The sequence below is a fragment of the Panthera onca genome, chromosome A2 (assembly GCF_046562875.1).
Source record: "Panthera onca isolate mPanOnc1 chromosome A2, mPanOnc1 haplotype 2, whole genome shotgun sequence".
Taxonomy (NCBI): domain Eukaryota; kingdom Metazoa; phylum Chordata; class Mammalia; order Carnivora; family Felidae; genus Panthera; species Panthera onca.
Window position 1 is genome coordinate 145,041,188 of NC_138340.1, and position 27,054 is coordinate 145,068,241.

The 27,054-nt window shown below is 38.5% G+C and overlaps 1 protein-coding gene across 2 annotated transcripts in view; it reads right to left on the reverse strand.

Annotated features, from left to right (window-relative positions):
• The window catches only part of TNPO3 (transportin 3), a 75,675-nt gene extending 50,400 nt beyond the window's left edge, over positions 1-25,275 (reverse strand). The window contains exons 1-2 of one of the 2 annotated variants that reach the window (XM_060633096.3): positions 24,800-24,913; positions 13,824-13,984 (exon numbers count right to left, since the gene is read on the reverse strand). Coding sequence is in view for 1 of the 2 variants with exons in the window: in XM_060633095.3 (XP_060489078.1) it covers positions 24,800-24,919 (120 nt within the window). In the remaining variant the exon portion in view is untranslated. Of the gene's footprint in view, positions 1-13,823; positions 13,985-24,799 lie in introns of both variants that reach the window. The other variant, XM_060633095.3, reaches the window with a different exon arrangement.
• Between the last annotated feature and the right edge of the window lie 1,779 nt (positions 25,276-27,054).

The window sequence follows — 27,054 nt, forward strand, 5'->3', positions numbered from 1 at the left end:
TGTGAATAATGATCAAATAAATAACTGCAGAGAAGTTATCTGTAAGATGTAAGACATCTTTTTTTTACAGAAGAATGCTTAGTTAATAAATGTAAGAAGGAATGAGAAAAATAGACAATCACTATTTCAATACCACAGTAATAATTGCTACAGCAAGATTCATGGATGGGGGATAAAATCAGTGCACTTTAAAAGAAACAGGGTATATCAAAGCATCTCCCCAAAATATTTATTGGTCTTAATGCATGTCCACAAATTCTTGGACAATTACTATGTAAGAACTCGGACTACTCTGCTGGAGAGACAATGTAAAGACACCTAAAACTACATGTAAACAAGAGGAGCCCAGCTAAGTCCAGCCTTCCAGCCATTTCTACCAGAGTGTCAGGCATGTGAACAAAGCCATCTTAGAACCTCCAGACCAGCCCATCCACCAAACTTCATGGAACAGAATTATCATCTACAGAGCCCTGCTAGAATTTGTGACCTACAAAATTAAGAGATACAATAAAAGGATTTTTGTTTTAAGTCAATAAGTTTTAGGGTAATTTGCTTCACAGTAGATCACAAGAACAAACCACCAAATATTATGTGCATCTTGATAAAAGAGGATACCAGAATGACAACAGGATCAAATCTGTGTGTCATCAAGTCTCTGGATTCTCTGGCAATTTGCAGGAAATACAGAGGAGACTAGAACTGACTCATAAGTATACAACTGGCAAAATCCACACTTAGGAAATTCAACAGGTCAAATGGCCCAGATTCTTCAACAGTTAAATAATCTATATATAAAGAGAACCTACAGATTAAAAGACACTCAAAACACATATTCTTAAAAACAGCAGCAAGGGGCTCCTGGGTGGCTAAGTTGATTAACCATTTGACTTCGGCTCCGGTCATGATCTCACGGTTCTTGAGTTCAAGCCCAGCACAGAGTTCTGTGCTAACAGCACAGAGCCTGCTTTGGATCCTGTCTCCCTCTCTGTGCTCCTCCCCAGCTCATGCATACACACACACACTCTCTCAAAAATAAATATTAAGGGGCACCTGGGTGGCTCAGTAGGTTAAGCGTCTGAGTTCAGCTCGGGTCATGATCTCATGGTCCGTGAGTTCGAGCCCCACGTCGGGCTCTGTGCTGACAGCTCAGATCCTGGAGCCTGCTTCAGATTCTGTCTCCCTCTCTTTCTGCTCCTTCCCAACTCATGCTCTATCACTCTGTCTCTCAAAAATAAATAAATGTTAAAAAATTAAAAAAAATATATCAAAACAACAACAGGGGTGCATGGGCAGCTCAGTCAGTTGATTGTTGGACTCTTGATTTCAGCTCAGGTCACCATCTCACGCTTCATGGGTTCGAGCCCCCCCATCAGGCTCCACGCTGACAATACAGAGCCTGCTTGTGATTCCCCACACACTCGCTCATAAAAATAAATAAAAAATAAACTTAAAAAACAACAACAACACAGCAAGACTAAAAACTATAAAGAAATACAAAGAAAGAATTACTATGAAAGGACAGTGGTTACTGGTTACCTTTAGGGAGAAGGAAGCAGTTATGTCAAACAAAGCACAAGGAAAACTTCTGGAATGGCCAGTAGAGTTCTATTTCTTGACTTGGGTGGTAACTATATGGATACCACATTCAGTAATTTACCAGGTTATACATTCCTCCCATGCTGTTTTCTGTATCTGTGTTTAAAAACCAAACTGGAGCGACAAAACAAACTAAAAACTTCAATGTAAAAGTTCATTACTGGGGTAAGCATCCGACTTCAGCTCAGCTCATGATCTCGAGGTTCATGAGTTCGAGCCCCACGTTAGGTTCGGTGCTGACAGCTCAGAGCCTGGAACCTGCTTCAGATCCTGTGTCTCTCCCTCTCTCTGCCCCTCCCCCACTCATGCTCTGTCTCTCTCAAAAATAAACATTAAAAAAAAATTACAAAAAAAGGAAAAGTTCATTAATTGTACAATGAATGCCATACTGTGCTTTAATCTGAATGGCAGAAACCAGTAAAACTTCCAATTTATCATTATGGGTTATCTATATTTCTAACTTACATCTTTCTACCTCTTTAAAAGTAGAGATCTTGGGGAGCCTGGGTGGCACAGTTGGTTAGGCATCTGACTCTTGGTTTCAGCTCACGTCATGATCTCACAGTTCATGGGTTTGAGCCCCACATCAGGCTACATGGTGTTGGCGCAGAGCCTGCTAGAGATTCTCTCACTCCCTCTGTCTCTGCCCCTCTTCTACTCGTTCTCTCTCTCAAAATAAATGTTTCAAAATAAATAAAACAAACATAGAGATCTCAAAAGGAAGGGCAGAATCAAAAGTCAAAACAAAACAAAACACTACTTCCTTGTGGACTGTTAAACTTGGGGATAGGGGTGCAAAGATTTATTTTTCAAGCATCTTTTTTAGACTTTTTTTAAAAGTAACCTCTACACCCAATATCTCACGAACCCAAGATCAAGAATAGCATGCTCTTCTGACTGAGCCAGCCACATGGCCCAAAAGTAACACATACTAAAAACAACCAATGGGACAAGAAACAACAAGAAGGGAAATTGAAAATATCTTAAAAGAAACTGGAAACACAACATACCAAAAATTTTTTTATTAAATTTTTTTTTTTTAACGTTTATTTATTTTTGAGACAGAGAGAGACAGAGCATGAACAGGGGAGGGTCAGAGAGAGGGAGACACAGAATCTGAAACAGGCTCCAGGCTCCTAGCTATCAGCACAGAGCCCAACGCGGGGCTCGAACTCACGGACCGCAAGATCATGACCTGAGCCGAAGTCAGCCGCTCAACCGACTGAGCCACCCAGGCGCCCCTCAAAATTTTTGAGATGCAGCAACAACAGCCCCAAGAGGGAAATTTATAGTTACACACATTTATGTTAGAAAAGAAAAAATATCTCAGATCAACAACCTAACCTTATACCTTAAGGAACTAGAAAAAGAACTACTTAGCCCAAAGCTAGCAAAAAATAAATATTGGAAGAATAAAAGTTGGAGCAAAGATAAACAAAATAGAGAATAGAAAAACAAAGATTTGATTCTCTGAAAAGATCCAAAAAATGGACAAACCTTTATCTATGTTAACTAAGAAAAAAGAAATAAAATTAAAATGGGGACATTACCACCAATTTTACAGAAATTAAAAAAAAGATTTTAAGAGGGGTGCCTGGGTGGCTCAGTAGCTTAACCATCTGACTCCGGCTCAGGTCAAGATCTCAAGGTTCATGGGTTCAAGTCCCGCATCGGGTTCTGTGATGACAGCTCGGAGCCTGGATGGAGCCTGTTTCGGATTCTGTCTCTGTCTCCCCCATGCTCATGTGCTCTCTCTCTCTCTCTCTCAAAAATAAACATTAAAAAAAAATTTTTTTTAAGATTTTAAGGGTTACTATGAACAACTATATACCAACAAACTGGATAGTCTAGATGAAATGGATAAACTGCCAGAAACATACAATGTACCAAGACTGAATCCAGAAGGAATAGAAAATCTAAATAGACTATATTACTATAACTAATAAAAAGATTGAATCCAAGTCATCAAAAATCTTCCAATAAAAAAAAAAAAAAAACTTCCAATAAAGAAAAGCCCAGGGCCTGATGGCTTTACTGGTGTATTCTACCAAACATTTAAGGAAAATCAACTTTTCTCAAACTCTTCCAAAATACTGAAGAGAAGAGGGAATACTTCCTAATTTATTTTATGAAGAGAGCACTACTCTGATACTAAAGGCAAAGATATTACAAGAAAACTAGACTGGGCACCTGGGCGGCTCAATCGTTTAAATGTCCAACTTTGGCTCATGACATGATCTCTATGGTTTGTGAGTTCGAGTCTCACGCTGGGCTGTCTGCTGTCAGCACAGAGCCCACTTCAGAAGCTCTATTCCTTTCTCTCTCTGCCCCTCTCCCACTTGCACAGTCTCTGTTTCTCAAAAATAAACATTAAAAAAAAGAAACCCAAAAACTACAGACCAATATCCCTTACAAATATTCATGCAAAAAACCTCAGCAATATGCTAACAAACCAAATTCAACAGTACATTAAAGGATTATCCACCACGACCAAGTGGGATTTAGTCAAGGAATGCAAGGTGGTTCAACATACAAAAATCAAAGAATGAAGAATGAAGGAGAAAAAGACATAAACATCTCAATTGATGCAGAAAAAGCATCTGTCAAAACTTAACACTCAACAAACTAGGAAAAGAAGGAAACTATCTCAACATACAAAAGAACCATATATGAAAAACCCACAATGAACATCTTACTCAATGGTCACTGACAGCTTTTCAAAACTCTTAGACCAGAAACAAGACAAGGATCCCCACTTTTGCCACGTAAATTCAACACAGCATTGTGTTGGAAGTTCCAGCCAAAGCAATTAAGCAAGAAAAAGAAATAAAAGGTATTCAAATTAGACAGGATGGGGTAAAATGATGGTTACTCACATATGGCATGATCTTCTATGTAGAAAACCCTGAAGCTTCCTCAAAAACCTGTTAGAACTAATAAATGAAGTCAGCGAAGTTGGAAACTACAAAATCAACACCCCAAAATCAGTTTTTATACATTAACAATGAACAAGTTGGAAAGGAAATTAAGAAAATTGCATTTACAATAGCACTGAAAAGAACTGAATACTCAGGAATGAAGAAAGAAGGCAAAGAGACTTGTTTTGTACATTGAAAACTATAAAACACTGCTGAAAGAAATTAAAGACAACATCAATAAATGGAAAGACATCCTGTGTGCAAGGACTGGAAGACTTACTATTATTGTCAATACTATCCAAAGCCATCTACAGATTCAATGTAATCCCTATCAAAATCCCAATTATGTTTTTTAGCAGAAATGAAAAATCCATCAGAAAATCTACACGGAATCTCAAAGGACCCCCAGAGGGCCCAAACAGTCTTGAGAAAGAACAAAGTTGGAGGTCTCACATTTCCCAATTTCAAAAGTTATTATAAAACCAGAATAATCAAAACAGTATGGTCCTGGCATAAAGATACAGATAAACCAATGGAATAAACAAAGAGCCTAGAAATAACCCCCCACAAATATAGTCAAATTATCTTCGACAAGGGTGCCAAAACTGCACAGTGGGGAAAGGAGAATCTCTTCAACAAGCAGAGTTGGGAAAAGTAGACATCCATATACAAAAGGAAGAAGGTGGACCCATGTACAAAATTAACTCAAAATACATTAAATTAAGACCTAAATATAAGACCTGAAAACTGTAACTCCCCAAAGAAAACATAAGGGGGAAAACTTCATGACAATTATTTTGATGAGGATTTCACGGATATAACACTAAAAGCAAAGGAAACAAAAGTAAAAATAGACAAAAGAGACTATATCACACTTTGAAGCTTGTGCATAGCAAAAGAAATAATCAACAAAGTGAAAAAGCAACCTATGGATTGGGAGAGACTATTTGCAAACCATGTATCTGATAAAGGGTTAATGTCAGGAATATATAAAGAACTTCTACAACTCCAAACAAATAAACCAAATAACCCAATTTTAAAATGGACTTGAAAAGGCATTTCTTTAAAGACAATATAATAATGACCAGCAAACACATGAAAAGATGCTCGACATCATTAGTAATCAGGGAAATGTAAATCCAAACTACAATTAGATATCACTTCACACCTGCTAAATGGCCACTATCAAAAGAAAAAAACAAACAAACAGAAAATAAGTGTTGGTGAAGATGTGGAGATACTAGAACTCTTTGTGCACTGTTATACAACAGTAAATGTAAATAAAACAGTACAGATGCTATGGAAAACAATATGGAGGTTACTCAAAAATTAAAAATAGAATTACTATATGATCCAACACTCCACTTCTGGATATATATCTTAGAAAGATATTTACACACCCATGTACACTGCAGCATTGTTCACAATAGCCAAAAGTTGAAAACAACTCAAATGTTAATTGACAGATGAATGGATAAATAAAATGTGGTATATACTTAGCAATGACATATTATTCAGTCTTAAAAAAATAAGGAAGTACCATTACATGCTATAACATGAATAAACCTTGAGGACATTATGTTAAACAAGTAAGTCACAAAAAGGCAAATGCTGCATTATTCCACTTATATGAGGTATCTAAAGCAGTCAAAATTAGGGCCAGAAGGAGGGTGAGGTGGGGTATTTTTCAGTATGTCTAGAATTTCAGTCAGGCAGAATGGGAGTGGGGCTCAAGGGATCTATTATACAACAATGTATATGTGGTTGACAATATTATACCACATACCTGGAAACTGCTGGGAGGGTAAATTCATGTTATGTGTTTTTGGCCACAATTAAAAAAAGTATGGTATTGGGGGCACCTAGGTGGCTCAGTTGGTTGAGCATCTGACTCTGGAGGTTGAGCATCTGACTCTTGGTTTCAGCTCAGGCGTGATCTCACGGTTTGTGGGTCTGAGAGCCCTGCACTGGGCTCTGCACTGACATTGTGGAGGCTGCTTGGGACACTCTCTCCCTCTCTCTGACCCTCCCCTGCTCGCATGCTCTCTCAAAATAAACAAACGTTAAAAAAAAAAAAAAAAAGTGTAGTACTGGCATATGACAGACACAAGACCAACAGAATAGAATAGAGAACCCAGAAATAAATCCTTGCATATCTGGTCAAATGATTTTCAACAAGGACAACAGGACCCTTATTTTACATCATATACAAAAACTAACCCCAAAAGGATCACAAACTAAATATTTTTATAAAACTATAAAATTCTTACCAGAAAACATAGGGGAAAAGCTTCATGAATATTGGATTCGGCAATGATTCTCAGATCAAAAGCACATGCAGCAAAAGTAAAAGATAAACTGGACTATATCAAAATTTAAAATTTCTACTTATTATCAAAAGACAGGATAAATATGAAAAGGCCACCCACAAGTGGGAGAAAATATATGCAAATGATAAATTTCATAAGACGTTCATATCCAGAATATATAAAGAATCCCTACAACAAAAAACCTCAAACAACCCAATTAAAAAATGGGCAAAGGCCTGAATAGACACTTCTCCAAAAAGACACACAAATGACCAATAACCACATAAAAAAATGTTCAACATCACTATTCATTAGGGAAATGTAAATCAAAACCACAATGAGATACTTCATTCTCATTAGGATAGCTACTATCAAGAAAACAAAATGGTATTGGATGTGGAGAAACTGGCAAACTGTGCATTGCTGGTAAGAATTTAAAATAGTACAGCCACTATGGAAAACAGCATGGCAGTTCCTCAAAAACTTAAAATTACCATATGATCCAGCAATTCTGCTTCTGAGTATATGCCCCAAACAATGGGAAGTAGGGACTCAGATATTAACACACCAATGTTCGTAGTAGCATATTTCAATTTATTTTTTGAGACAGAAAGTGAGGGAGGAGCAGAGAGAGAGAGGGACAAATGATCCAAAGCAGGCTCTGCACTGACAGGCTGACTGCAGCAAGCCCGACGTGAGGCTCAAACTCACAAACCACGAGATCATGACCTGAGCCAAAGTCGGAGGGTCACCAGACTGAGCCACCCAGGCATCCCATAGCAGCATATTTCAAAATAGCCAACATTGAAAACTCAAATGCTAACTGACAGATGAACAGATGAACAAAATGTGGCATATATACACAATGGATTATTATTCAGCCTTAAAAAGGAAGTACCATTAAAAGCTACAGACACAAAAGGACCAATATTGTAAGAGTCCACTTATATGAAGTACCTAGAGTAGTCAAATTCATAGACAAAGTTAGAATTTTGATTGCCAGGCATTGAAAGGAGAAGATAATGAGAGTTACTGTTTTTTTCAGTACAGTTTCAGTTGAAGAAGATAAAAAGTTCTGGAGATGGATTGTGGTGATGGTAATACGTTGATGTGAATGTATTTAATGCCACTGAATGGGTACTTTAAAAGTTAAAATGGTGCTAAGTGAAATTAGAGAAAGACAAATATCATATGACTTCACTCATATGAGGACTTTAACATACAAAATAGATGAACATAAGGGAAGGGAAGTAAAAATAATATAAAAACAGGGGAGGGGGACAAAACAGAAGAGACTCATAAATATGGAGAACAAACTGAGGTTACGGGAGGCATTGTGGGAGGGGGGATGGGCTAAAGGGGTAAGGGGCACTAAGGAATCTACTCCTGAAATCATTGTTGCCCTATATGCTAACTTGGATGTAAATTTAAAAAATAAATTAAATTTAAAAAAACCTGTATGCACCATTAAAAAAAATGAGATGAGAACTCACTCAACTTGTGGAAATTATATAGAAATATAGAATGCAGTTTGTGTACAAAGGAAAAAATAAATAAATAGTTAAAATGGTAAATTTTGTTACCCACTGAAAGAAAGAAACAAACAAACAGTTTAGAATCTGCTCAATCTCTTCTTAAAGGGATTTGGCCCTACTATAAAGATCCACCAGAAGCAAAAGAACTCATGTCAAGTGGAAAACATCATTTATTATCTGTTAAACTTTTCATAAACAATATATCCACTATCAAATAAAAGCAAAACTAGTAACAACAACAAAAGAAAAAGAAACAGACAATAGAAAATAACATATCTAGATGGACTAAAACAACTAGGATGCCTTAAACGAAGTGGCAAAATTTAATATCACCAATAATGGAACAAACAGATTTTATGCTACTCCTGATGTGATTCACTGAAAACAATAAATTATCATCCATGTAGTATTCCTCCAAAAATTGTTTCACCTGAATGCAACCATGAGAAAATGACGACACAAATCCAAATAGCAGGGCACATTAAAAACAAAGACAAAACGAGCCTGGATTGGTTTTTTAATGCCATTATCATAAGACAAACAAAAATACCCCAAAGAACTAAAAAGACCAACTACAAGCAATGCATTTTCCTTGAATGAATCCTAGATTAGAAAAATAAACACTTTAGAACTACCCTACGACCCAGCAATTGCACTACTCGGCATTTATCCAAGGGATACAGGTGTGCTGTTTCGAAGGGACACATGTACCCCCATGTTTACAGCAGCACTATCAACAGTAGCCAAAGTATGGAAAGAGCCCAAACGTCCATCGATGGGTGAATGGATAAAAATGTGGTGTATATGTACAGTGGAGTATTACTCGGCAATCAAAAAGAACGAAATCTTGCCATTTGCAACTATGTGGATGGAACTGGAGGGTATTATGCTAAGTGAAATTAGAGAAAGACAAAAATCATATGACTTGACTCATATGAGGACTTTAAGAGACAAAACAGATGAACATATGGGAAGGGAAACAAAAATAATATAAAAACAGGGAGAGGGACAAAACAGAAGAGATTCATAAATATGGAGAACTGAGGGTTACTGGAGGAGTTGTGGGAGGGGGGATGGACTAAATGGGTAAGGGGAACTAAGGAATCTATTCCTAAAATCATTGTTGCACTATATGTTAACTAATCTGGATATAAACTTTAAAAAATGAAAAAATAAAATTAAAAAAAAAGAAAAAGAAACACTTTAAAAGCAACTGGGAAATTTTAATATAGACTATGTATTAGATAATACCATTATACCAAAGTTAAATTTCTAGAGCGTAACAATGGTTTTAGTTTAGTTTAGAAAAATGTCCTTGTTCTGACAAGATAAATGTCACTGTTTAGGGGAACAGCATTATAAGGTCTTCAATTTACTTAGGAAAGATTAAAAAGATACATACACAGAAGGACAGAGAGAAGCAAATGGAGCACTGTCAAATTGAGGAAAAGGGTTTATCTGTGTTCACTGTACAATTCTTTCAAGTTATGAACTTGTCAAAATAAATAGTTTGGGGGGATGCCTGGGTGGCTCAGTCAGTTAAGTGTTTGAGTTCAACTCAGGTTATAATCTCATAGTTCACAAGTTTGAGTCCCACCCCGGGCTCTGTGCTCTCAGCTGACAGCTCGGAGCCTGGAGCCTGCTTCTGTGTCTTGCTCTCTCTCTCTACCCCTCCCCAGATCTCACTCTCTCACTCTCTCTCAAAATTAAAAAACCATTTAAAAAATTAAAAATAAATCGTTTGAAAAAAATTAAGTAGCTATTTAATATACTCAAGGAATTAGAAGCCAAATTGGAAAATTTCCATTAAGAAATGAAATCTATAAAAAATAATCAAATAGGGGAACCTAGGTGGCTCAGTCAGTTAAGCTTCCAACTTCGGCTCAGGTCATGATCTCATGGTTTATGAGTTTGAGCCCCAGGTAGGGCTCTGTGCTGATGGCGGAGAGCCTGGAGCTGCTTTGGATTCTGTGTCTCCCCCTCTCTCTCTGCCCCTCCCCTGCTCGCGCTCTCTCTCTCTCTCTCTCTCAAAAATAAATAAACATAAAAAAAAAAAAGAAATTCTAAAACTGAAAAATACAGTAACCAAAATTAAAAACCAAATGGAAAGGGGGCACCTGGGTGGCGCAGTCGGTTAAGCGTCCGACTTCAGCCAGGTCACGATCTCACGGTCCGTGAGTTCGAGCCCCGCGTCGGGCTCTGGGCTGATGGCTCGGAGCCTGGAGCCTGTTTCCGATTCTGTGTCTCCCTCTCTCTCTGTCCCTCCCCCGTTCATGCTCTGTCTCTCTCTGTCCCAAAAATAAAATAAACGTTGAAAAAAAAATTAAAAAAAAAAAAACCAAATGGAAGGGTTAAAATAGCAATCAGAGAACTGAAGAAAAGATTACTATGCTAGAAATAGATCAAGAGAAAATAACGAGACGGAAGCACAAAGTCAAAAAAGATGAACAGTAAAAAATGGGAAGAATCCGAGTGACATGTGGGACACAGTGAAAAAGTTTAACATACATATAATTGAAATCCTAGAAGGAAAAGAAAAAATGGGGCAGAAGTACTAAAGATAATGGCTAAGAAATTTCCAAAGTGACAGAGACACCAACCCACAGACTTAAGAAGCTCTATAAACCCTAATGACAGAAAAACCAGACCTATGCACATCTTAACACTCCTAAAAAGCCAAAGAGGAAAATCTACAGGGCAGAAAAAAAGATGTATTACCTTTAAAAGAACAATTAGACTGATAACTGACTTATCAACATAAACAATGGGAACCAAGTATCTTCAAAGTACTGAAAGAAAATAACCCCCCATCAGTTATTCTGTACCCAGCAAAAAACTCCAAAATGCAACAAAATTAAGATAAAAGGGGAGCCTGACTGACTCAGTTGGTAAAGCATGTGATTCTTGATCTCCAGGTTGTGAATTTAAGCCTGATGTTGGGCCTATTGCTTAATCGCTTATTTGCTTGCTTCCTTTCTTACTTACTAAATAACTAACTAAAATAAATTAATTTTTTTAAAAAAATAAAGGAGAAGAAGACAGTTTATAACCAAAAGACCCAAAAAGAAGAAAATACTAAAGGGTGTTCTTCATGGAATAGGAAAATAATTCTGGATGTAAACATGGAAATAGAAGAAATGAAAAGTAAGGGGAAAGGTTAAGTATGAGAGTAAATCTTTATGGACACTGACTATATAAAGCATATCATCTTGTGAGGCTTAAAACATATGAATACAAATACCGGAGAGGAGTTCTATACCCATGTAAGAAGTAGAAAGTCAGAAAGAACACTGCTTTTGCATTAACAATAAACGAAAGCAAATAAACTACAAAATAACTTTTCTTAAAATGCATCAGAAAGCTGAGATCCCAAGGCAACCAAGTAGACTGAAATCTAAAGACAGGCCTCTCCAAGGAGACAGGAGGCAAGCACTGAATCATCTGTGGCAGAACATATGAGGAAGACACTCAGGGCACCAGATAACCAAGTAATAAAAATTCTGCTAAAATTATGAACAAATTGATGAATGCTGAGTGTGGGCTAATGTGAACATACAAAATCCCTAGGGCTCACAGGCACAAGGGTCACAACCACCTACAGGCTGCTCTGCACAGACCTCTCCCAGAAACTCAGAACAGACTGGGCATTAGGGCAAAAGACCGGTGAGAACTCCTTTGGCAGGATGATCCTGGACAGGAACAGCCTTAGCCGCAGAAAAGGCACAAAAAGCTGACTAGATAGACCCTCCCCCTCCCCTACTGAACAAACGCCTCAGACTCCGTGGGGACAGCAAATCCTGTCACCCTCAGGGCACAGGCTAAGACCTATCCCTGATGCACAACCGTGGAGGTCTCCTACGACTGAGGGAGGGGCAAAAAAATGTATCCTGCACAAGACCTGCCAGATGCAAGGCAGAGACAGACTTCCACAGGTGAGGCCAGGATCACTGAGACAACCCACCACTGAAAACGGCAGCACTGCAACTGTCTAAGAGTATGGTACACTGGGGCAACAGAGAACATTCCCGTCCCCTGTTCCCCCACACAAATAAACACTGAACACATCACATTCAAACTCCTGAAAGACAGAGATAAGGAAAAAACACTGGAGGCAGAAATCCATTTACATTGGCTCTGTAACAGCTCAACTGTAGAACTTTGTACTGTAATTACTTAGGCCACCGTTCATCTTTTCTAATAGGCTGTAAGCTCTTCAAAGGTAAAGAAAGACCTTAACTGTATCTACATCTCTCAGAATACTCTGGCCCTAAGAGGTACTTTAAATAAAGTATGTATTAAATTTTTAAATATAAAGTGAAACGACACAACACCATCATCTCCTAAGTCCTTAACACCTCTTTGTTTTCCCAAACGAAAAAGCCCATCCTTTTACTAGGTAGCTAGATACTTACTGGATGGGCAGTCAGCTCTAAGAACAGAATCCAAAATGTTTAGAAAGAAAGAGCAACAGAGAACAAGCAAATCAGTTCTTTACAGATAAAGAAAACAAAGACCCTGAGAGGATGAGATGTTTTTCATTCAGAATCTTCACTTGTAGAACTTCACTTGCCTTGCCCAGATGGAGCCTTGGTTTTGTTTTGTTTTAAACATATATTTTGTTTTAGCAATGAAAAGAAGCTCAATAATTTCCTAGCTAAAATCTGAAGATTTAGAATTTTCAGAAAAACGTCAGTGAAGAGAACCTTAAAATCTCCCTAAAATGGGAGTCTTCTGAAATGAGTGTACTTTAAAATATTACCAGTATTTCTGAAATAGGAAAAAAGAGAACAGCACTGAAGCAACTAAATCAAATATAAAACTTATATCTTTTCATGCTCATTATGTAATTATCTTGGTTTTTTTTTTTTTTGTTTTTTAACTAAAATATAGATGGCAGCTATATGAATTTCCTAGGACACTTCTATGAGAAACTGGTCTTTGAAAAATTCCCAAATTGCTCTTTGTGCAAATACATCTGGTAGAACCAAAGCAAGAGAGCTGTCTTCTCATTTCAACCACTCTTATCGTCAAGCTGCTTCACCCACTGGTCAAATGTGCCTCTCTTTTCAACTATTTGTCTTTTGGAATAAGAATAAAATACAAGAGTAACCTCTAAAGAAACCTGGCAAACTTAAATATCATGGCTACTAAGTAAACTATCAATGAAAAATTACCTGGGATGATACTGTCAGTACTATAGATTAAGGGGTCATAATTTATCACTTTCTTTTGAATTCTAGGAGTTTCAGCATTGTCGGCATCCCCAAACAAGTAATCTTGTTTTGGTCACTGAATCATAAAGAAAATGCATCTAAATCCTGATATCCTAGACACTATAGTGCACTGCTCATTGTACTTCCCCTCTGCTAAGGCTGAAGAAGGAAGAGAAGGAAGGAAGGAAGGAAGGAAGGAAGGAAGGAAGGAAGGAAAAGGGATTCTTGACAAGGAGAGAATAAAGCACTTACACTTCATGGGACTTTCTAGCCACAGATGCCAGGTGCTACCCACTGAAATCCAGGCTTGGACTAAGCTCCACATTTCTGAAAGGACCATCTCAACCGAAGCCTGGGGCTCAGAGTCAGCAGGAGGAAGCTGCAGCTCCCACCAGCAGCACATTTCAAAGAGGCTGCAACAAGAGAACATTTTCCATTTAAGCATCTAATTCCAATCTTCCATTTCACATAGCAGTAGCAGAACAGGCCTGTGTATCAGTCTTTTCAAAGATATTTCCATGACTATGTGATGAATATGAATGAAGCAGGCTATGGCCCAGCAATCCTTTCACTAACATACTCTAAGTCTTTCATTACGCTTCACAGCAGATCCTAATAGTACTTGCCCTTTCCTTTCTTTAATGATGCTCTGTTGCTCCAAGACTCACTTCTATACCAACAGTTCTAAAACTGCCGAGAATCCACCTAAACCACTGAGCTGGCGGGCGGTCAACAATGCAAGCACACACCCAGATGGAAGCCTAAGGATTCCTTAGCTGCCAAGAATTAGAAGTGGATTAGAGCTGCTAGTTAATCCTACAAAAAACTCCTCAAATTAAGCAGAATTACTTAAAATACTTCACTGAGGACAGAAGAGCCCTGGCAAATGGAAAATGAAATTCTGTAAATACAAATATTTCAGTGAAATTTGAAAAGTAACATAAAAGTGTCAGGTTGCTGTACTTTTTTAAGCATTTCAATTAGTGAATAATATATTTATTAAATAAAGACTTTTAAAGATTTACAGTATATTGAGGGAGGGGGAGACTAAGAGTAGAGTGAAAAGAACAAAACAAAAACAAAAAAACCTATCAAAGAACACATTTTAGGCACATGTCCTATAGCAATGTGGCATAGAGCTAGAAAACCAGAATTTCCCAGATCAAGAAAAAAAAATCATTCTCATGAGACAGGTAAAAAAAAGAATAAGTCTAATTTACCTGAAACAGAGAAAATAACTTTTTAACTCGGTCAACTATCTTAAGTTTTTGTACCTAATCTTTTATGAGAATTTTACAAATTTAGGACAAACTGCTGGGTCTGTCACAAGATACCTTCTGATGGTTTTCTAAGACAGCAGGGAAAGAAAATGGTTTGAAGGGGGTATTATGAAAAACTCAAACTATGGGCTAAAAAGATTACTACCTAAAAATTATATTTTTCAAAATAACTTGTTTTGTAAGACGGCCTGAAATGCAAAACCCATGATGAAATGAACTTAGCTAATACCTTCATCACAGCAGTGATGAGTACACAACCCCCAGCTCCAAAAGGAGTGTAAATGAAAAATAGTCATATAAAGCCCCTAGCAAGCTCCCAGACCCACAGAATACTCTTGTGTGCATAAATAACTTTTTTAGAAGCAAAAAGGCTCATTTAGAGACAAATTCAGCCAACTTACATTTTGACAGCCATCTCTATAATGACTGAGTAAATAATTAAAAGGGAGATATTATTTCTCTTATGGGAGGGAAGAGATTCCAAGCTAAAAATAATTCTTTAAAAAATCATAAGCAAAAAACAACAAAAACAAACAAACAAAAACATAAGCTATTCAAATTCCATAAGAAATACCCACTTTTAAGTCAGCTTTTAGACTAGCACCCATATGCACTGTTCCATCTTGATTTCAATGAAAGGAATCCGTAAGATCAAATGACAAGACTGCACCCTGTGGTCTCCTCCATTTCGGATGATATCCCCGTGTTTCTGGGACAAGCATTTTCAAACAATCCTCAGTCGTAATAAACTCTGCCAAATGAAACTTGGCTCAAATTTGTGCTACTGTGGCTGTCAGTCATGTATAATATGGTACTGAGAAATCTTGCCGAGATGTTTTCATGACAAGAGTAAAAAATCCCTATCCAACTTTAAAATCCTTAATAACCTATGTATGTGAAATTTAGCTTCAAGAATGGCCCTGAAAAAAGATAAATCTGGATCCATAAAATCACCTTGGGTTGGGAGTGACCGAAGTATGCATTGGTAATCACCTTGCTGTGGGCCTTACTAATTATACCAGGCAGCCCTACATTAAAAGTAGAAAATGCCAAGCTTGAAACCATTTGAAGCAAAGCCGATGTCAGTACTTCCTGAAAGCCAAAAATAGAAAAAGTGTATTTCCTTTTATCGCTGGTCCCTATTGCTGCCCATCTGAACAAGTTTTATAACAACTCATCTAAACCAGAAGAATGAGAATATCATCAGACATATTAAGCAATATGTTAACAACGTGCTTAAGATTCAACTTTTTCAAACTTATAGGAATATGAAATGTCTAGCTTAAAGTACTGTTTAAAAAAAAATGCACTGGAGTGTTAAAAAACTCTGAATCCTTATATAAAAAACATGTATATTTTCAGGTCTCATTCAAAGTATATTCTTCTGTTTGGGGGCTACTTAAATAGGATTATACTATGGCTGAGACAAAATACAAGGAAACAATGAACACAGAGGAAAAACTGAAAAGAAATGGGCTATGGGCTTGAGGAAAAAAAATAGGTAAAAAAACAATGTAAACTCCATTAACAGAAAATTTCTCACCAAAGGAAAATAATATATGTTTCATAATATTGTCATTTTAGAAACTCTACAAGAAAGGAAAATTAAGTCAGTATTTTTAAGTGACTTTTCTCTTTTTTTATGTTTATTATTTTTGAGCACGAGTGAGGGAGGGGCAGAAAAGAGAGGGGAGACACAGAATCTGAAGCAGGCTCCAGGCTCTGACTTGTCAGCACAGAGCCTGACGAGGCGCGGGGCTCAAACCCACAAACCTCAAGATCATGACCTGAGCTGAAGTCCGACGCTTGACTGAGCCACCCAGGTGCCCCTAAGTCAGTATTTTTAAGGAGTTCTGCACGTCAAACACTACAAAATTATCCCCTTTAGCCACACTATGAATTTCCAATTAAAGACAAATAAAGCTTCTGAGACTTCACTTGTACAGCAGTAAAACACTCTGGTAGTATTTCAGTACCTGAGTGCAAGCTAGAAAAATACAGGAGTGATAATCTGAGCAATCTCAACCTCCTATGAATTAAATGCTTATAAATTCAACAGAGCTTAAAATTCTATAAAATCTGGAAAACAGTATGGCGGTTCCTCAAAAACAAACCAACAAACAAACAAACAAACCCACTCGCAATAGCCAAAAGGTGGAAGCAACCCAGTTTTCATGGATAGATAAGTGGATAAACAAAATGTGGTACATACGTTATTATACAGTCTTAAAAGAGGATGATACATTATTATACAAACTTAAAAGAGGATGAAATTCTGACACATGATACACCATGGATGAACCCTGAGGACACTATGCTAAGTGAATAAGTCAGTCACAAAAGTTCAAATACTGTATGATTCCATTCATATGAAGTACCTAGGGTAGTGAAATTCAGAGACAGAAAGCAGGTTGCTAGAAGCTAGGGGTGGAGGGAGGGGAAAATTGGCAGTTAACTTTAATAACCAGAGTTTCAGTTTTACAAGAGGAAAGTCTAGAGATGGATGTTGGTGATGGATGCACAACATTAATATACTTAAACCCACTGAACTGTACACTTTAAAATGGTTAAACGGTAGGGGCGCCTGGGTGGGTCAGTCGGTTGGGCATCCGACTTCGGTTTAGGTCATGATCTCACAGCTTATGAGTTCAAGCCGCACATCGGGCTCTGTGTTGACAGCTCAGAGCCTGGAGCCTGCTTTGGATTCTGTGTCTCCCTCTCTCTCTCTCTCTCTCTCTCTGCTCCTCCCCCATTCATGCCCTGTCTCTCTCAAAAATAAATAAATGTCAAAAAAAATTTTTTTAATAAATAAATAAAATGGTTAAACAGTGGATCTTATGTTACGTATATTTCACTGCAATTTGAAAAAAGGAATGAAACTGACACAACCTACAACCAGAACAAACATTAAAGATATTATGTGAAGTGAAATAAACAAAACACAAAAAGTACAACAGTGTAAGATTCTACTTATATAAGGTACCTGAAATAGTCGAATTCATGGAGACAAAAAGAATGGTGTTGCCAGGGGCTGGAGTTGAGGGAAAGGAGAATTACAGTTTATAGATAGAGTTTTAGTCTAGGAAGATGAAAAGTTCTAGAGATGGGTGGTGGTAACAGCTGCACAACAGGAAAGTACTTAATGCCACCAAACTTTATACTTAAAAATGGTTATTTATGCTATGAATATTTTACAATAAAAAAAATCTATACCATCTATTTTCCATTTCCCTGATAAACATCAGTGCAAACAACGTGAAAAAAAAAATGCTGAAGGAATATCTGTAAAGCTTTGGAAGAAACCTGTGTTATAATTAGAATATACAGCACTGCCCTGATAATTTTACATCCTGAATCACACCACCAACTCTAGTGCAAGGCCTGGGAAGACAAAAATTAAACTAATCCAAACATGGACGAATGCCACCAGATAACAGACTACCATGCCAACATAAATACCATCACAAATGCTCATTCACAGGCTCCAGTACACCAAAGACATGAAATGTCTATATCTGCAAGGTCCAAGACTTGGAATGTGGCAAATAAGGAACTGATTTTAACTTTTATTTAATTTTAATTTAAGTAGCCACAATAGCCATCTGGCTAATGGCTACCATATTAGATGACACAGCCAAATTGGTCAACTCTGGAATAAAGGTCTCTAGTTTTTATCATTTATGTTTTTCTAGTTTCCAGCAAGGCAAGGCAGAGAGTAGTCCTATGTTCATTGAATTTACTGATCCACAGAATTTGTAGATGAACATTTTCTCTTTTCTAGAAGGTTTTTCTTTCAAAAGCATGTTACAAGAGTCACTTAATTGGAGGATGAGAACAAAAGCATTAAAAAAAAAACCCAGATTTTTAGATGTCAGCTCAATAACTGCAACTGCTAAAAGGAAAACCAAAACACTGGTTTTTTGAACTAGGCTAAACAATCAACAAATTCCAAAAACGAAAACTAAGAAATTTGAAACTGAAATTCCATGATCCCTGACTTTCCTGATATGATATGTAGAAGAAAATTCCCAAGGATATGTGATAAACCAAACATGACAATGTCAACATAGTCCATCAGAGCATGATTTGACTTATCCTTTTTATGATTTCGTCATTCCTTTTCAGTTTCCAGACTAAAATTTTTGAGGTAACCTCTGACCCACAGATTGTATTTGTAAAAGTAGTCTATAATCTAAATTACAAACTTAAAACAAATGCATAGCATCATTCATTAGCCATATAAAGAGATGGTCTTTCCTTCCATTGCTTTCTACGCTGTCTACTGATTTGGGTTACCAGAGGTAAACAAAGTGTTCAGAACAGTTCACTGATAAGATAGGCTTCCTTTAAAATCTGTCTCAAAATAACCTTTTTAAAAATACACTGGAGGGGCACTTGGGTGGCTCAGTTGGTTGAGCGTCCCACTCTTGATTTTGGCTCAGGTCATGACCTCTCAGTTCATGAGATGGAGCCCCACAACAGGCTCTGCACTGACAGCCTGGAGCCTGCTCTGGATTCCCTCTCTGCCACTCCCGTCCCAACCACACTCTCTCTCCAAATAAATATTTAAGAAATAAATAACAATTAATAAATGAGGGTGATACAAATTTATCTCACAAAGATAAATTTGTTTTTTAAATAAAGGATAAAAAGACTGAAAGCAGAGCATCATAGGACACTGAATAATAATGTTTATTTTCAATTACCCATAGGTATGGTAGAGAGGCAGCAAAAATAAATGAAATTCATAAAGACAAATTTCAGATATCCAAGTATCCCTTTGGAGATGCCTACAAGCAGCTATTCATTCAACACACATTTTTAAGAATCTGTCAGTCATCTTGATCACTGCTTATTTAATAACCATTAAGTTATTCCCTCAACTGGGGCGCCTGAGTGGCTCAGTCGGTTAAGCTTCCAACTTTGGCTCAGGTCATGATCTCACACTCCATGAGTTCAAGCCCCCACATCGGGCTCTGTGCGGACAGTGTGCCTCCCCACACGCTCCACCCTCTCTCAAAATAAACTTTAAAAAAAAAAAAAAAAACTTAAAAAAAAAAAAAGACTTCAAGGAGAAAGAATTTAGGATGGGGTTTGAAAAGATAGGTTAGTTTCTTCATTTGAAGACAAGATTGCGAGGGTGCCTGGCTGGCTCGGTTGGTAGAGCATGCGACTCTTGATTTTGGAGTTGTAAATTCAAGCCCCATCATGGGTGTGGGCATTACTTAAAAAAAAATAAATAAATAAAATCTTAAAAAAATAAGTAAAATAAAATAAGACAAGATTGGGAAAGAGTAACAGCATAGACGTAGTAAAAGAATCAAAGAAATCACAAAATTGGACAAAGGTGGCATTCTCTACCACCACCCCCTCAAAACCATTTGCTTACTATTGGAAATATTACAGCTGTATGAATGCTGATGGGAAGGGCCCAGTAAAGAGGGAGTCTGAACGAAGATGCAAGTGAGAGGGTAACCAAAAGATCAAGGTTCCTAAGAATTCAGAAAATGAGATGCAGAGCACCTAGAGCTGACAGGAAAAGGGAGAAGCAGTTGATTACAACTATGCTAAAGTTTTACCAAAAATGAGAAGTGAAGAATTGATATTATAGTATATTTAAGAAAATGACTAGGGGCGCCTGGGTGGCTCAGTCGGTTAAGCGTCCGACTTCAGCTCAGGTCACGATCTCGCGGTCTGTGAGTTCGAGCCCCGCATCGGGCTCTGGGCTGATGGCTCAGAGCCTGGAGCCTGCTTCCAATTCTGTGTCTCCCTCTCTCTCTGCCCCTCCCCCGTTCATGCTCTGTCTCTCGCTGTCTCAAAAATAAATAAACATTAAAAAAAAATTAAAAATAAAATAAAATAAAATGTTGGTGACCAATATAGAGTTGCCAACTTTAAAAAAAAAAAAAAAAAAAGAAAAGGACTAGAATGATAGACCCTGTAATCCAAATTAGAAAGAAGTAAAGACAAGACCTAATAAAGAAAAAGTAGGAGCCAGTCAACTGAATAAGGTTTTGATGAAATTCAAGAACTAATGCAGGGATTTGTTTAACATTATTAAGCTGACTGAACACATCTGTTTGCCCATAGGTCCCTTCCAAAAATCCATTAAAATCAGTGTAAACAGATTATTTTAAAGAGGGTGGGGGTAATGCTACAAGGACAAAAATGGATTTGTCCATTGATTGTTAATCAATCATTTGATTGATAAACAAAACAAAACTAGAAAGCTAATGGAGGAGTTAATTGTCTTAGCAGGTCTGAAAAAGTTGATACTTTTTCAGAGGAAGGACAGGATGAAAATGGGGAAGCCAAGGGGCAAAATGATTCATGTTGCAAAATCCTAATCAGGCTCAGGAATTACAAGTACCAGGTACATCTGAAGGCAGACGCACAGGTAGAACAAAAAACAAAGTGGGTTCAAAATCTGCATAAGCAGTTAGACCAAGATTTTCTCCCTAACACAGTGGCAAGGCTACTATCCTCCCACCATCACAGAAGACTCAAGAGTTACTTTGCAAAGACTGATGCAGAGGGACTCTGGACTCTTAGTAGACTCACCTAAGGACAGGAATATCATACTGAAAACCAGTTAAATTAAAGCCAACATACTCAGTGGTAAGATCCATCCCTGGCTCATTCTTTCACCTGCCACCAACAGCCTCATTTATATCCAGAGGCTTGATCTCAGGATAAAAGTGGTCCAAGAAAAAAGACCAACAGAAACACAACAAGAAAGAAGGAGTGAAGGTTCTCAATTACCCATCAAATGAGGGAGTATTCCAAGAAAAGATCATGGGATCCAGGATTCAGTGCATCCATCCAACACAAGAAAGAGAAGGGAATTCCCTAAGAGTGTTAAAGAGATCCCAGGACAATAATTATGCAACAGACTTGGAGAACAACAAGGCCAGATTGGAGGAGAGAGATAGAGAGCTCTCAGAAGAGGTTTCCTTCCACTAAAAAAGGAAACAGATTACCAATTTGAACATACTAAGAGGATATTTACATACTAACATAGAATTTGGGACGAATTATTGCAGATACACAGAAAATGAAGCAAATGTGAAAGAAAGAAAAGGTAAGGACTATCACCAGGAGGAAAAAAAAAAAGTTGCACAAAAAGGGAAACATTACCACAGTACACATGCTACATGGTGCACAATGTGTATTTATTTAACCAAAACTATGTTAGATACAATGGAAGAGAAAGTAGAGGGAGCCCAAATCCTCATCTTTCATAGAGGAAAGTCTACACATAACTTCTCTTTTACATCCTAGGCCTTTTTCTTGTAAAGTTTCCATTTTATAACTTTTTAAAGTTTTAAAAATTTTTAAATTTTAAGTTTTAAAAATATAGATGTCAAAAAATAAAATTATATGAGATTACTTAAATCCTTAAGCCAACAAATTGGAAGAGTGGGTTGTGATCAGAGCAAATGTCTGAGTTAGTGATGTGGGGGGGACTGGTGACTTTTTTTTTCTTTTACATGTTAAGTTCTACATACAACATAGGTCTTGAACTCACCATCCCAAGATCAAGAGCCACATGCTCCACCAACGGAATCAGCCAGGGACTCAGGGTGGTAACTTTTTAATAATGACAAGATCCAGGGTTTGACTGCGTGACCATGTGGCTGAGTTAGTGACTTGAGAGGTTGGTGACTTCTTAGTAATGACAAGATCCAAGATGTGACAATATGACCACATGGTTGAGAAAAAGAGGTAAAGGAATTAAGGAGCTAAAATGTTAGCTGTGTTGTGAATCCAGATGCCTAAAAATGATAATGTGGGACTGTGCTAGACGTTTTCCAGTTCTATTCTTCTACCCTAGCCTACCATGCTTTTTGCCTCAGTATGCTGATCTCTATGGACTGTATCAACAGGTTCTTGCATCCCCTAACTTCTGGTTGGGTTTGCCCAAAGAAGAATCCCACGAGGTTAGGAGAATAAGGTCAAGACATTTATTCCTCCAGCCCCCTCCCTGAAAAAATCACCTCATGATGATTGTGTCCCTTCAACTGCCATTCCTCTCAAGGCAGCCAACTCCATAGTTTCCTTAATAGTTCAAGTAACCACTCTTCTCCTACTCTTTCTGGCCTAGAGATGTTAACAATTTGGCAACAGGTTACTACACTATTGCCACATTATACCAACATCTTTGGAAACAATACTTTTATAAAATAAACCCTTTTTGAATTACTCCATTTCAAGCTTGCCATCTTTTCCAGTTGGGGCCCTTACTGCAAATAGCAATAATGATGATAATGTAAGGTTGTAACAGAGCATAGCGGAAAGTAAGAATAGTGACTACCATTTAAATAATATTTACTAACCTTAAAAAAAAATTTTTTTAATATTTTATTTATTTTTGGGAGACAGAGTGCCAGCAGGGGAGGGACAGAGACAGAGGGAGACACATAATCTAAAGCAGGCTCCAGGCTCCAAGCTGTCAACACAGAGCCCGATGCGGGATCATAACCTGGGCGGAAGTCAGGATGCTTAACAGACTGAGCTACCCAGACACCCCTAATTACTAACATACTTTAAGCTCTAGGTTCCAAGAGTTTTTCTAAGCTCTTTGTAGATATTAACTCAATCACCACAAATCTATGTGGCAGACATTTTTGTCTGGATCATTTCCATATACCATCCCCTAGCACAATTTCTAATATAGGGTAAGCACTCATTATTTAAAATACACACAACAATAAGCAGGTTTAGTAGGGAAGAGATGACTTTTGGTATGGTGTACGAGACTTGTGACTCCCCAAAAACTAAACACTAAATAAGACCATATATGAGTGATTTTCTTGTGTAGCCTACAGTGAGTCTAATTCCTTTATCTTCCCATGAGGTTATCCAGAACTTGAGGTCCCAAATTTTTTAATGTAACATTTAAAGCCAAAGTTGAGAAATTTTAAATATTATGCACCTGAAACCCAGAGGCTCACTTAAGAGGGCAGAGCACCTCTAAGTACCAGTTACAAGTTTTTTAAACAAAGGGAAGAATTTTAAAAATATGCTTGGGAATATAAAATGCAAAAATAAGAAAGGTAGAGTCAGCAAAATCATTAAGTATACACACACACTCTCTCTCTAACACAACACACACACAGAAATAAAGCATAAAGCACAGAAAATGTGAATATAAAAATTAGAGGAAGGATAAGACATGTGAATCAAAGAATGCAGAAATACAGTAAGTATAATAGGTTGAAATTAAACCCCTCACTGCATGTTCACACAATCATATGGAATAATCAAGGCAGCTGTGATAAAGAATCTAAAGTCAGAGAAAAAACAAGGTTAGAGACCAAATAGGCAGCAAAATGTGAACTGGAAAGATCTTCTGAAACCAGAATTGATATTTTTTCCCTTCACATCACATTTCACTCGAAAACACGGCGGAAATTCACGTGTATAAGAATCTAGAAACCTGAGAAGTTTCGAGAATAATAGACTCAAACTAGAGTGAAAAATCAGCAAGGAACAGTGAGGTGAAAGCTACGACTGAAAGCTACGAAGGAACTGCCAGGTGCTACACTGGTACACCGAGAAGAGACGGATAAAAAAAGCATCCCTAAGTGGAAGATGGAGAAAGACTGGTATTGGATTCAGTTGAAAGACTACACGGAAAAGCAGAACTGAAGAAGCATGTAGCGAGCTTAAAACTTAAACAGGACCAAATCGATGCCAAGAGCGAGTACAGGACCTACAAATCAGATTCTACGGGGTGGGGAAAGGGCCAGTCCGCGACCGACCAGCTGCGACTAGTTTCCGAAAAGCGGCGTAAATGTAGCTTCGCAGCCCCACCCCGCGGCAGAGCAGCTCCTCCCTAAGGAGCATCACACGAGGCCAACCGCCCGGCTCAGGCTCCAGTTCGAGCCTAGGTCCCACCCCGCCCTTGCCCCGCGGCGCAGAACGGCCTCTCTCTGGGCCCCTCACCGAACGCTGCAGCTCCCCAAGCCAAAACGAGGCGCGCTCCTTTCCGCTAGGATCTGGGTCGTGGTAAAGCGCCTGCACTGCCTGGTACACGAGCTGCAAAGTCGGCTTTGCCCCTTCCATGGTGGTGGCAGTGGTAGCGGCAGCGACGGCTCTGGCGGTTCTCCCGAGGGTTCTCCGGTTGCTCCGCCTTCAGGCTTCCTCACTGTGTCGGCCACGGCCGCTCCCTGACTGGCGCCATCTCCTCTTTGGCCGTTACCAGGGCAGAGGGGTTCCCGTGGAAGTTGCCCCCTCGGAAACAGAGGTTAGATTGTATTCGGGTTCCTGGCCTTTTTTCTTATCCTCCCCCTAGACGCCAGACTTCTAATTTCAGCCGCCGTGCTCGCCTCTTTACCCACCGACTTGTCCTCAAAAGTCTGTCCCGGCGCGACACAAACCACGCAGCGTACCTAAGCCGCGTTAACCCGGACCGGAAGCCGCAGCACCGATACCTTTGGTACACTTCCGCCTGGTGCGGCGCAAACGGCCTCCTTCCCGGCACGCCTCCTCCTGTCTCCCCGCCCCCTCCCGGAAGTGGCCCTGCCAGGCCAGGAGCCGGGAAGCGGCAGTCGGTAGCGGGTGTCTCGATCACTCGCGCACGACTGGAGCAATAGGACCGATGTGTGTTCCACACCTGAGCCGCGCATCCCTGCTTGGCAGCGGATCCGAGGTCTTTCCAACTTCTTTCGGATTTCTCTATGCCCGTGGACAAGGCGCCTCAATTCAACTATCTCAGCAATGTCCACCGGACTGGAAGTGCAAAGATGACTAAAGACGGGGTTTCTGTACTGATTCTAGTGGATGAGACAGACACGTAATCAAATAATGTACAAAACTGAAATATGTGCCACATTGAGATGAATCCAAAATGCCTTCAATCCCTGTTCAGCCCCCCTTTCCACCAAGTTCTCACCAAAAAGGGTATTTCATTCAATTGCCAGGATGCTGAACTCCAGAGTATTTATTTGCATACATCTTTAGGGTCATTTCCATATTGAATTGAATTTTTGTGTATGCCTTGCTTTCCGAATCAAAAATCAGCGGTGTAACAATTCTCAATTCACAAAAGAAAATAGGATTCTTGGAATCTGTTCTCTGAAGAAATTTTGGACATAAGGTAGTATGTAAAAGGATTTCCCAACATTGCTGCTAGTCCTTTGCAATAATAAATGCCACTATCTGATGAATGCTTACAGTGTGTTAAGCACTGTAGTTAAAAGGTCTGATTTGATGCTTTTAACAACTATATTAACTAAATCCCCATTTTGTAGACTAGGTAGGTAATGTACTTTGCCCAAGGTTACACAGTTCTTAAATGAAAGTCAGGATTTGAATCCAAATCAGTTTCACTACCTCAAAGCCTGTTAAATAATACAATTCCTATTATCTTGTGAATTAATTTCTGAATTGTTATTGTCAACAGATTAGAACAGAAAACATCATAATGAAAACTGTGTTAATGCACAGAATTGATATAATTTCACACAAAAGAAAAGAAACGATATTAAGTCTACCTAACTCACCCATTCATTAAGAAAAAATTTAAGGACATCTGGATGGCCCTGTGGGTTGAGTGCCCCACTCTTGATTTTGGCTCAAATTATGATCCCAGCCCTGTGTCAGGTTCCACACTGAGCATGGAGCCTACTTGAGATCCTCTTCCTCTCCCTTTGCACCTCTCCCCTGCTCATGCTCTCTCTAAAAAAATTTAAAAAAGAAAAAGAAAAAATTGAATAAGGCCATTTTTGTGTCTGCCCTCATGGAGTTTACAGTCTAATTGCAAAGAAAGACAAGCAATTCAATACAATTGAGAACAATAAAAGTTCTGGGGGCACCTGGGTGGCTCAATCGGTTAAGCACCAGACTTCAGCTCAGGTCATGATCTCATAGTTCGTGGGTTTGAGCCCCGCGTTGGGCTGTGTGCTGACAGCTCAGAGCCTGGAGCCTGGAGCCTGCTTCAGATTCTGTGTCTCCCTCTCTCTCTGCCCCTCCCCAACATACACTCTCTCTCTCTCTAAAATAAATAAACATTAAAAGAACAAATTTTTTTGAGTTCTGTAAACATTCACAAGCTAAAAAAATGACATTGGACCTACCTTGCACATATACAGTAATTAATTAATTAATTAAAACTATAAAACTCTTGGAAGAAAATAGGACTATATCTTCATGATCTTGGATTAGGCAACAGTTTCTTAGATACAATAACAAAAGTACAA